Source organism: Apostichopus japonicus, chromosome 14, assembly GCF_037975245.1.
Source record: "Apostichopus japonicus isolate 1M-3 chromosome 14, ASM3797524v1, whole genome shotgun sequence".
Taxonomy (NCBI): domain Eukaryota; kingdom Metazoa; phylum Echinodermata; class Holothuroidea; order Aspidochirotida; family Stichopodidae; genus Apostichopus; species Apostichopus japonicus.
This window is the reverse complement of record NC_092574.1, coordinates 27002114-27014863: the sequence shown is the minus strand read 5'-3', so window position 1 is coordinate 27014863 and position 12750 is coordinate 27002114. Positions and strand designations below refer to the sequence as shown.

At 38.3% G+C, this 12750-nt stretch overlaps 1 protein-coding gene and 1 long non-coding RNA gene across 2 annotated transcripts; both read right to left on the bottom strand.

Moving 5' to 3' along the window:
* On the bottom strand, window positions 1-5132 carry LOC139980384 (uncharacterized). The gene is made up of 4 exons (XM_071992023.1): window positions 5039-5132; window positions 2724-3037; window positions 1755-1887; window positions 1-865 (listed from the first exon to the last, which is right to left on the bottom strand). The coding sequence occupies exons 2-4, from the start codon at window positions 3026-3028 to the stop codon at window positions 713-715; spliced, it is 591 nt and encodes a 196-aa protein (XP_071848124.1). The 5' UTR covers window positions 3029-3037; window positions 5039-5132; the 3' UTR covers window positions 1-712.
* A 2195-nt stretch (window positions 5133-7327) lies between these two features.
* Window positions 7328-12209, bottom strand: LOC139980385 (uncharacterized). Its single transcript, XR_011797554.1, has 4 exons — window positions 12048-12209; window positions 10145-10458; window positions 9087-9219; window positions 7328-8198 (listed from the first exon to the last, which is right to left on the bottom strand). It is a non-coding gene; the product is annotated as an uncharacterized lncRNA (long non-coding RNA).
* Between the last annotated feature and the right edge of the window lie 541 nt (window positions 12210-12750).

The window sequence follows — 12750 nt, the reverse complement described above, 5'->3', positions numbered from 1 at the left end:
TTGATTTTGCATCGGTTTATTTGTCTTTTTCTTCTTCGCTTAGTTAATAAATCTGGAATTAAATCGATGAAAATAGTTAAATCACATGCAGAAATAAACATGCAGGTAACGAAAACAAGGATTAAGTACACCGAACCATACAAGTGATAATTTAGACTTTACAAGAGTCTCCTGTGATCGCGAAACTCACTCACTGCAAAACTCGAGAGGATATATTGTAAGTTACATAGTGGTTATTGATGGGATTAATCACACCTTTAAATTAATTAATTAATTAATTATTACTAGTATAGTAAGCCTAATTAGCAAGTAGCTGCAAAGAACCAATTACAAGAGACGAATGAGAAAACAACAGACCATCTATCGCATCTGAAATCGAAGTTGATTTTAGATCATTTCAACAATACAATTGATTTACTTCTTTTCTTAATTAATTTATTAAAACCAGTATAAGTAGCAAATATTTATAAAAAGGCGATCAAAGATCTATCAAATATCAAAAAGAAAGCAGAATGTGATAAAACACTTCAGATATATATGTATAAATAGTAAGTAAGATTATTTAAACAAGTTCTTTACAATGGAGTGTGCGAACCGTTGTAGTTATATAGCTAGGAGCTATATATTTCATATTATAACAGAACACTGTATCTCATTACAATGATTACATATATTTCTATGCTTTCATCCAGGTACCAACTATAACTACAAGCTATTCGTCACAAAGTGTGCATCTCTTGAGGATAATTTCGAAAGTTCCCGCTACGTAGGGAGGACTGACACTGTAGCCGAAGAGTGGTAGACATATTTCTTCTTGGCAGCAGAGACTAGCACCGGTACAACCAAGGGAAAAATACAAATCAACCTGAAGATATGAAGTAAAAAAAAAGGCAAACATTGTCATGCTGGACGAGTCCTTAATGGTCTGGCTTAATGTCCCTTAAAGATGCCCATTGTGGGTCGAATTTTATCATGATCTCAGGGAAAGATCAGGTCTTAGAAGAACTCTCTGTAATTATTATTTACCAACTGATAGTTGAAGAAGAGAAAACCATGTATAACATTATTTAACAAAATTGAAGTTTGCGGGTGACGATGTGGCACTGCAACACATGAGTGTCTTATTATCAGCAGCTATGTAAGTAAATGCATCGTTGTCTGTCGATCATTTGTGTGCCCAGGATTCCAGAGGTGGTGGTGAGGGAGGGGAAGAAAATTTACCCCCCCCCCGACTGATTTAGGTATGGGCAGAGGCAGAACCTGTATAGAAGGAGCACAGGAAAGACTATTCAAAGAAGTGTGGGTCCTCTGGTCTTTAGAGTAGATTCCCCATGCAGTGGGTCTGGGGATCTCCCCCAGAATGAAGTAAGTGTGAGACGTCTAACGGGGGCATTCTGAGGCATATTAAGACAATGTAGATCTACCTAGGCAGCTGTGAATACAAGGTTGTGCTGATAGGTATTGTGTGTGATGTTGGGGAAGGGGTACACCCGTAAGTATGCAGCCTAATTCCCCCAGGCTTAATGTAAATAAAACCTTCCGGCAGGACCATTTGCCCCTGACTGAAGATGTGAGTTGGGAGTAGTGCCCCGGAGTTAACATAACATGCAGTAGTCAGTCGTGCGTGCTTCTTCTTCATCAATGGCTGTAACTAATTTGGGGGCGGATCGTAGCCGCTAAGAAGAAGAAAAAATATCAAGCAATTGTTAGCGAACTTTAATTTTAAGCGTTTCTATAACTTTTTCTATACTTACTGAGTTAAATTGCAAAACGCCACCAGATGTTGTTAAAGCGAATAACACCGTTTGAAATCCATTTCCGTTGCATATCGCGGATCCAGTGCTTCGTTTTTTTCGAGCTAGGCATGTGCGACCTTCACAGTTTCTGCTGTAATGATCAATTGCAAAATGTAACTGTTGAAGAACAGTCTACAGTGCTTCCAGTGAAGAATATATTTTGACCAATAAATCAAGAACAGTGAAAAACTTTCAGCCTCCACCGGGATTCGAACCACGGGCCTTCCGCTCTGTACGCGGACACCCTAACCAATAGGCCATGGACGCTGATTGTATGTCCAGAGGTTCGAAACCGGTAAGGAAAGTCGTAATTCCACTTTAGGCGTTTGTCACCTGTATCGAACAATACTAGTTCTGTTTTGGTGACATATTTTGCCTTACTCTAAGGATCAAACATGATGCTAACCAACTCGAAAATCATTTGTGATTCCTAAAGCCGGATCTCGAAAGAGATACTTTGAACAGACTTTATGTTAATGCAATATATATATATATATATATATATATATATATATATATATATATATATATATACACGCAGATGTTCCTCTTTTCTCAGGCTATGTGTAGTCAACTTGTAATGTTTCTTGTTTTACACTTGCAAAATGAGTTTTACAGCATTACATAATGCAACGAACGGCGTAGCGTTAGTTTATTTGGATATTCCGATCTCCAGTTGTTCATCTTATTATGATTAATTTTTTTTAATTCCACTCATATGCATAATGTTAACAACTTGCGGGTATTTTCCTTATTTATTATCATTATTATTATGATTATTGTTTACTTGTAAGTTAGCTATAAATCATACATACCGACCTGCAGCTGAATGTCCGTAAAATAGACACTACAAACGATTATTCTTAATCATAGTAAACCGTCGTATCATTATTTAATATCACCATTTTCGATGTTTATAATACGTACGGCGGGTACTTGGATTCGTATACCGCTAGCTGCTCGTCCGTGAAATTGACGATCGGTTGAAGTAAGTTTGTTGGAATACCAGGGTGATTCTCCACCAATGGACCTCTGCCACCCGGTAAGTTCATCATAGTATTTCTAAGCTGGTTCACTCTGTCTGTGTCAATGTTCGCAATCTGTTCGGCGGTCAAGGGAGGAGCTCCACACTGGGTAAATCTTGTCCCATCCGTGCACACATTTCCTGCGTCAAGGCTGATCGGAGAAACCAGCGTTATTGCGAAAAAGATGATATTGCCGAAGGAATACATGGTAGTCGGCTGAGAAAAAGGAGCGTAAAAATGCAAAATACGAAAATCGATAAAAAGACTTAGAGTGAGAGCGGAGAGAGCTCTACCGAGAAATAAATGTGTTCTTTCCCGAAAATAAAAAATAAATCAAGTTCAGAAGCCAAATGAGGAAGAATTGGGTCAAACTTTCAACATTTTCGTATTTTGTGACGAGTTTATATTGACAGCTTAACCACAAAAACAGAAGAAAAATAAAACTTATCGATATCTTAGCTATTGCAAGGAGCCTGCAGTGTAGGAATATTGTCAAAGTTTTAGAAAGCATCGCGGAAATCAAGTTCGATCCTTAAGCAGGAACTTCGAGGAGGACTAACTTACGGGAAATGTTTTTAATTTGACAGAGGGATCAGAGAAATAAATTGATTCATAGAATGAAATAAATTAATGTGAAGAATATTACTCAAATATAAAACAAAAACTGACCCTGGGGAAAACTTGAAGACTTACGGGAGAAGAAAGAGTATTAGTCGTTCACAAGGGTATATCAATACTGTTGAACGCCGTTTGTGGCAGTACTGACTTTTCTGTCCCACAACAATATATGTTCGTCCTGACGAAAATCTCACATTCCCTAGCAACGTCAGGACTTTTCTCGAACAATCGAAATAAATTGTCACACTGAATTATTAGCCGTATTGTCGAAATTTCGAGATAAATGTCGTTAATGTTAGATAAAAATAAAATTCCCAGACGAAATGTTTTTTTTTTTTATATAAAACTCCGGAATATCGACATATAAAAACGCCCATAATTTGAGATGAAAACTCGAAATTTAGATATTTAATGTGGAAATTTTAAGAGAATTCGCAAGAAAAGATGAAATTCCGTGATGAAGACAGTAGAGATTATGACATGACAATACATTTTATAGTATTTCCAATGTCTCCGCTGGGCCACTCCTTCACTCACTCATCACCCACTTACACACATACGAACGCACGTACCCACACACACACATTAACTTCCTCACATTTCCCTATAGGCCTATATTACATGTAGGGATATGAGGTAAAATATAGATTCCTTTAGATTTAGAATCTTCGTACGCTACTATCTAATTTTTATGGTTACATCAAAACGGATCAAATGAGCATAGGCGTCAATCCTGGGGGAAGGGACGGGGGGACACTCCCCCACATTTCGATGGGCGGAGGACACACTATCCCCCCCCCCCACACACACACACATTTGGGAAAGAGTAGTGTCGTGGCTCTATTTCTTTAGGGCTTACACATCTCAGGATTAATATCATCAAATATTAGAAGTTCAGTTCTATGAAAAGTGACCGAGATTGTTAGTTTTCATGGGTTCGAACAAATGAGGGGTATTCTATCCTGAAACATAGGGCAAAATGGGGCTGGGGTTTCTAGTTCGCCGCATCATTTGTCAACTTGCACTGGGTTCTAATGTTCATGTCAATTAGAATCACTAATAAAAGAAATAATCCACCAAAATTTAAGGCCGCATGAACATTATTGCAGATTTCATGAGTGACGAATTTGCAATTTTCTCCCGAAATCACGCAACTAGATGGCTGGTATCCAGCCTGGCAAGTGCCATCTCCAACGATCTGGCATGTATTGAAATCTGACATTTTTCTTGGTACGCTGCGCGCTAACCGATGATGGCACTCCGCTTAGATAGTACTTACGGCCGGAATACTCCAATCGATTACGACCCCCCCCCCCCCACGTTTCAAATCCGATTGACGCCCCTGCTAATGAGGGTATATCAATTAATCAGAACAGCGCTAATGTCCAATTGTTTGAATGCAAACTTTGTCTACGACCCAACACAACCAGTGCCAAAGATTGAATTTTGTGGATCTTGTAAGATGTTAGTCGCAAATAATTTCAATTTAATCGATTGAATAGTCAAATCTAATCTATTTAAATCAAATCAAATTAAATGTTGGCTTAATAGCTGAAGATGGTTAAAAAAATATATATATAAAAAAATAGACGTACTCACCAGTAATTTCAATGAATGTTTTATATTGCAGGTTCTGTGTAGTGCTAAATACAACTGACGACAGCAAAGCTTATAGTCACCCCCGTAATTTAACAGCACTTGCAATGCTTAATGATCCGTATAACGTTCGTCATCGCCATAACGACCATGCATGAAGTAATCCGTGCAACTGTAGCCATTAATCTATATATATACAGCCATAACCTGCATAACTAGCTTGGTATGGCTGCTTAGCCAGTCCTGGGAGGACAAAGTCATTTGTTTTGTCCCTATAAGAGTCAGGAAGTTTAAGTTTAATGAATGGTTGTATTGATATGCATGCATGCATAAGGGCTGTATCCTTTATAACAGCATTTTGCGTCCTTTTCTATGGTTTTTCACAACCTCACTGATTCCACGATGCCATAACGACATACATAACTAGCTTATCTATGCAAATCTTACTTCAAATGGTGGCATAAAAGTCGAAAAATTAACAACTTTCAACTTTGTTTTTCTCGAAGATATTTTCCGATGGGATCCAAATAAACCTCGCCCACAATATGAATATTTAAAAGTTTACGAACGTCAATGGCCAATCGTAATACAACACGCTTTCTAGTCACTTCGCCCAACAACCATTTCGCCCAACTGCCATTTCGCTCGACCAGCCTGGTCATTTCGCCCAACCAGCCTGGTCATTTCGCACAACCAGCCTGGTCATTTCGCCCAACCTTGATTAAATAAGATACTTCAAAAGGAAACGTTCGGGAATTGTTAACGTTACAGGATACGAACCGAGGATGGATCAGTGTGTTAGGGGTTAGGTTTGATAGTAAACGTTCGAATATTAAGGAATATTAAGGAAACTGAAGTCCTTTACTTTGTATTACTTTAGTAGGGAAACGTTCGGGAATTGTTAACGTTACAGGATACGAACCGAATATTAAGGAATCTTGAGGATGGATCAGTGTTTTAGGGGTTAGTTTGATAGGTTTGATAGTAAACGTTCGAGAATTGTTAACGTTACGGGATACGAACCGAGTATTAAGGAAACTTGAAGTCGTGGTTAAAAAAATTGAACTAGTGAAATAGAAACGGTTATATTATTCCACACCGATTCCACTTTGCTTGTATAATAATTAACTTCCATATGATAATAATATAACTTCCAATAATATAACCCAAAATAAATCATATTGCACTAGTGGAATAGAATATTAGTAAAAATAAGGTTGGGCGAAATGACCAACACGGTTGGGCGAAATGACCATGCTGGTTGGGCGAAATGACCAGGCCGGTTGGGCGAAATGACCAGGCTGGTTGGGCGAAATGACCAGGCTGGTTGGGCGAAATGGTAAGGTTGGGTGAAATGGCAGTTGGGCGAAATGGTTGTTGGGCGAAGTGAACTGCTTCCATACAACACCATGCGTGATTTGTGTAGATTGTCTATGGCAGTTGTACCAGGGAGCAGTTAGAGTTCAGCTTGCTGGCTGGTTGTACCATGGAGGTTACCTCCATGGTTGTACCAAGTTACCAACTCGACGTTTTGGATCACCTCGATAGAAAATATAGACAACACAGCTTAGAGAGATACAGCCAACTGTGGGTGCAGGATTTCATTTTTAGGAGAGGAGTGTGGCTTTGAGGTCGTTGAAGCCGACTATTCATTCAGGGGGTCTGGGGGGGGGGGGTATTCTCTAGGAACTTAATTATTTAAATTTGAGACATGAAATGGTGCATTGTGGGGCATATTAAGGCTATTAGTTAGGTCTTTGTAAACAGATCTACACGAACGGTTGTGACAATAGCTACTTTTTGTGCGGTTGAAACTAAGTGATAAGGAGTGGGTTTTCCACCCCCTCCTATCAGTGGGAATGTACACTCCACACTCCCTGGATCAAGTGCATGCAATTCGCATTGTTCAGATTGTGGGAGAGATGGGGAGTGGGGGGGGGGGCGTTACAGCGGCTATAAGGAATATCATTTTAATATTAGAGTGATAATGCATGGTGTTTCACTGAGCTGTAATGCTGGTCGTCTTCAAAATACTCATGTCATATATATTTATAGGCTTAAACCTGAACAAAATACCTCTTACAAGTTGCAAAACTATCTACTATTTGTTTATATACATATCGTCCATAAAATAAGCCAATTTTTAATATTATGTACGGGATGGGGCTCCCGATCGCGTCGGGTGAATGCGAATAGGTACAGTCCATAGAGTTGATTAAATGTTAGGCTACGAAACTTAAAAGTTATCGCCTTGATCATTCCGAGAAAAAAAAACGAAATACAAATTTCGAGTTGATTTTGCATCGGTTTATTTGTCTTTTTCTTCTTCGCTTAGTTAATTAATCTGGAATTAAATCGATGAAAATAGTTAAATCACATGCAGAAATAAACATGCAGGTAACGAAAACAAGGATTACGTACACCGAACCATACAAGTGATAATTTAGACTTTACAAGAGTCTCCTGTGATCGCGAAACTCACTCACTGCAAAACTCGAGTGGATATATTGTAAGTTACATAGTGGTTATTGATGGGATTAATCACACCTTTAAATTAATTAATTAATTAATTATTACTAGTATAGTAAGCCCAATTAGCAAGTAGCTGCAAAGAACCAATTACAAGAGACAAATGAGAAAACAACAGACCATCTATCGCATCTGAAATCGAAGTTGATTTTAGATCATTTCAACAATACAATTGATTTACTTCTTCTTTTATTTAATTTATTAAAACCAGTATAAGTAGCAAATATTTATAAAAAGGCGATCAAAGATCTATCAAATATCAAAAAGAAAGCAGAATGTGATAAAACACTTCAGATATATATGTAGAAATAGTAAGTAAGATTATTTAAACAAGTTCTTTACAATGGAGTGTGCGAACCGTTGTAGTTATATAGCTAGGAGATATTTATTTCATATTATAACAGAACACTGTATCTCACTACAATGATTACTTATATTTCTATGCTTTCATCCAGGTACCAGCTATAACTACAGGCTAATTGGTAGGCCTACAAAGTGTGCATCTCCTTAGGATAATTTCGAAAGTTCTCGCTACGTAGGGAGGACTGACACTGTAGCCGAAGAGTGGTAGACATATTTCTTCTTGGCAGCAGAGACTAGCACCGGTACAACCAAGGGAAAAATACAAATCAACCTGAAGATATGAAGTAAAAAGAAAGGCAAACATTGTCATGCTGGACGAGTCCTTAATGGTCTGGCTTAATGTCCCTTAAAGATGCCCATTGTGGGTCGATTTTTATCATGATCTCAGGGAAAGATCAGGTCTTAGAAGAACTCTCTGTAATTATTATTTACCAACTGATAGTTGAAGAAGAGAAAACCATGTATAACATTATTTAACAAAATTGAAGTTTGCGGGTGACGATGTGGCACTGCAACACATGAGTGTCTTATTATCAGCAGCTATGTAAGTAAATGCATCGTTGTCTGTCGATCATTTGTGTGCCCAGGATTCCAGAGGTGGTGGTGAGGGAGGGGAAGAAAATTTACCCCCCCCCGACTGATTTAGGTATGGGCAGAGGCAGAACCTGTATAGAAGGAGCACAGGAAAGACTTTTCAAAGAAGTGTGGGTCCTCTGGTCTTTAGAGTAGATTCCCCATGCTGTGGGTCTGGGGATCTCCCCCAGAATGAAGTAAGTGTGAGACGTCTAACGGGGGCATTCTGAGGCATATTAAGACAATGTAGATCTACCTAGGCAGCTGTGAATGCAAGGTTGTGCTGATAGGTATTGTGTGTGATGTTGGGGAAGGGGTACACCCGTAAGTATGCAGCCTAATTCCCCCAGGCTTAATGTAAATAAAACCTTCCGGCAGGACCATTTGCCCCTGACTGAAGATGTGAGTTGGGAGTAGTGCCCCGGAGTTAACATAACATGCAGTAGTCAGTCGTGCGTGCTTCTTCTTCATCAATGGCTGTAACTAATTTGGGGGCGGATCGTAGCCGCTAAGAAGAAGAAAATATATCAAGCAATTGTTAGCGAACTTTAATTTTAAGCGTTTCTATAACTTTTTCTATACTTACTGAGATAAATTGCAAAACGCCACCAGATGTTGTTAAAGCGAATAACACCGTTTGATATCCATTTCCGTTGCATATCGCGGATCCAGTGCTTCGTTTTTTTCGAGCTAGGCATGTGCGACCTTCACAGTTTCTGCTGTAATGATCAATTGCAAAATGGAACTGTTGAAGAACAGTCTACAGTGCTTCCAGTGAAGAATATATTTTGACCAACAGGGGTATATATATATATATATATATATATATATATATATATATATATATATATATATATATATATATATATATATATATATATAAATCATGAACAGTGAAAAACTTTCAGCCTCCACCGGGATTCGAACCACGGGCCTTCCGCTCTGTACGCGGACACCCTAACCACTAGGCCATGGACGCTGATTGTATGTCCAGAGGTTCGAAACCGGTAAGGAAAGTCGTAATTCCACTTTAGGCGTTTGTCACCTGTATCGAACAATACTAGTTCTGTTTTGGTGACATATTTTGCCTTACTCTAAGGATCAAACATGATGCTAACCAACTCGAAAATCATTTGTGATTCCTAAAGCCGGATCTCGAAAGAGGTTAATGCAATATATATATATATATATATATATATATATATATATATATATATATATATATATATATATATATATATATATATATACACGTAGATGTTCCTCTTTTCTCAGGCTATGTGTAGTCAACTTGTAATGTTTCTTGTTTTACACTTGCAAAATGAGTTTTACAGCATTACATAATGCAACGATCGGCGTAGCGTTACTTTATTGGGATATTCTGATCTCCAGTTGTTCATCTTATTATGATTATTTTTTTTTAATTCCACTCATATGCATAATGTTAACGTCTTGCGGGGTTTTTTCCTTATTTATTATCATTATTATTATGATTATTTTTTACTTGTAAGTTAGCTATAAATCATACATACCGACCTGCAGCTGAATGTCCGTAAAATAGACACTACAAACGATTATTCTTAATCATAGTAAACCGTCGTATCATTATTTAATATCACCATTTTCGATGTTTATAATACGTACGGCGGGTACTTGGATTCGTATACCGCTAGCTGCTCGTCCGTGAAATTGACGATCGGTTGAAGTAAGTTTGTTGGAATACCAGGGTGATTCTCCACCAATGGACCTCTGCCACCCGGTAAGTTCATCATAGTATTTCTAAGCTGGTTCACTCTGTCTGTGTCAATGTTCGCAATCTGTTCGGCCGTCAATTGAAGAGCTCCACACTGGGTAAATCTTGTCCCATCCGTGCACACATTTCCTGCGTCAAGGTTGATCGGAGAAACCAGCGTTATTGCAAAAAAGATGATATTTCCGAAGGAATACATGGCAGTCGGCTGAGAAAAAGGAGCGTAAAAATGCAAAATATGAACATCCATAAATTTTTTTTTAGAGTGAGTGAGAGAGAGAGCTCTCCCGAGAAATAAATCAGTGTGTTCTTTCCGGAAAATAAAAAATAAATCAAGTTCGGAAGCCAAATGAGGAAAAATTGGGTCAAACTTTCAACATTTTCGTATTTTGTGACGAGTTTAAATAAACAGCATAGCCACAAAACATGAGCCGTATTGTCGAGTTTTTGAGATCAATGTCGTAAATGTTAGATAAAACTGAAATTCCCAGACGAAATGTTCAACATTTCTAAATAAAACGTCGAAATTTTGATATAAAACTCCGGAATATCGACATATTAAAACGTCCATAATTTGAGATGAAAACTCGACATTTAGATGTTAAATGTGGAAATTTCAAGAGAATTCGCAAGAAAAGATGAAATTCAGTGATGAAGACAGTAGAGATTATGACATGACAATACACTTTATAGTATTTCCAATGTCTCCGCTGGGCCACTCCTTCACTCACTCATCACCCACTTACACACATACGCACGCACCCACACATGAACTTCCTCACATTTCCCTTTAGGCCTATATTACATGTAGGGATATGAGGTAATAGAACCCTTTAGATTTAGAATCTTTGTACGCTTCTATATAATTTTTATGGCTACATCAAAACGGATCTTATGAGCATGGGCGTCCATCCTAGGGTTAGGGGACGGGGGACACGCCCCCACATTTCGATGGCTGGAGGACACACTATGAACGCTACCCCCCCCCCCCCGACACACACAAACACATTTGGGGAAAGAGTAGTGTCGTGGCTCTATTTTTTTAGGGCTTACACATCTCAGGATTCATATCATCGAATATTAGAAGTTCAGTTCTATGAAAAGTGACCGAGATTTTATTCAAAGATTGTTAGTTGTCATGGGTTCGAACAAATGAGGGGTATTCTATCCTGAAACATAGGGCAAAATGGGGCTGGGGTTTCTAGTTCGCCGCATTATTCGTCAACTTGCACTTCATATGCTCATGTCAATATGATTCACTAAAAAAAGAAATAATCCACCAAAAATTAAGGCCGCATGAACTTTATTGCAGATTTCCTGAGTGACGAATTTGTCATTTTCTCCCGGAATCACGCAACTAGATGGCTGCTATCCAGCTTGGCAAGTGCCACCTCGAGCGATCTGGCAGGTATTGAAATCTGAAAATTTTCTTGGTACGCTGCGCGCTGATCGATGATGGCGGTCCGCTTAGATAGTACTTACGGCCGGAAAACTCCAATCGATTACGCCCCCCCCCCACGTTTCAAATCAGTTTGACGCCCCTGCTAATGAGGGTATATCAATCAATCAGAACAGTGCTAATGTACAATTGTTTGAATGTAAACTTTGTCTACGACCCAACACGGGCAATGGCACAGGTTGAATTTTGTGGATCTTGTAAGATGTTAGTCGCAAATAACTTCAATTTAATCGATTGAATAGTCAAATCTAATCTATTTTAATCAAGTCAAATTAAAATTTGGCTTAAAAGCTGAAGATGGTTATAAAAAAGCAAAAGACAAAACTAGACGTACTCACCAGTAATTTCAATGAATGCTTTATATTGCAGGTTTTGTGTAGTGCTAAATACAACTGACGACAGCAAAGCTTATAGTCACCCCCGTAATATAACACCACTGCAATGCTTTACTGATCCGTGCATACGTTCGTCATCGCTATAAAGACCATGAATGAAGTAATCCGTGCAACCTATATACAGCCATAACCTGCATAACTAGCTTGGTATGGCTGCGTAGCCATTCATGGGAGGACAAAGTCATTTTGCTTTGTTCCTATTTTAAGAATCAGGAAGTTTAAGTTTAATGAATGGTTGTATTGATATGCATGCATGCATAAGGGCTGTATCCTTATAACAGCATTTTGCGTCCTTTTCTATGGTTTTTCACAACCTCACTGATTCCACGATACTATAACGACATACATAACTAGCTTATCTATGCAAATCTTACTTCTAATGGTGGCATAAAAGTCGAAAAATTGACAACTTTCAACTTTGTTTTTCTCGTAGATATTTTTCCGATGGGATCCAAATTAACCGCGCCCATAATATGAATATTTAAAAGTGTACGAACGTCAATGGCCAATGCGTAATACAACACCATGCTTGATTTGTGTAGATTGTCTATGGCAGTTGAACTAGGGAGTTGACCTTCACAACAGGGGTATATATATATATATATATACACGCGTTATGATAGACCATATATAGTATATATATAGA

Excerpts from the sequence above, each read along its gene's own strand:
- LOC139980384 (XM_071992023.1), bottom strand. The coding sequence starts at position 3,028 with ATGTATTCCTTCGGCAATATCATCTTTTTCGCAATAACGCTGGTTTCT. Across the intron at positions 1,888-2,723 it reads TACGAATCCAAGTACCCGCC|CAGAAACTGTGAAGGTCGCA; the intron begins GTACGTATTATA and ends TGATCATTACAG. Across the intron at positions 866-1,754 it reads GCGTTTTGCAATTTAACTCA|GTTGATTTGTATTTTTCCCT; the intron begins GTAAGTATAGAA and ends TCATATCTTCAG.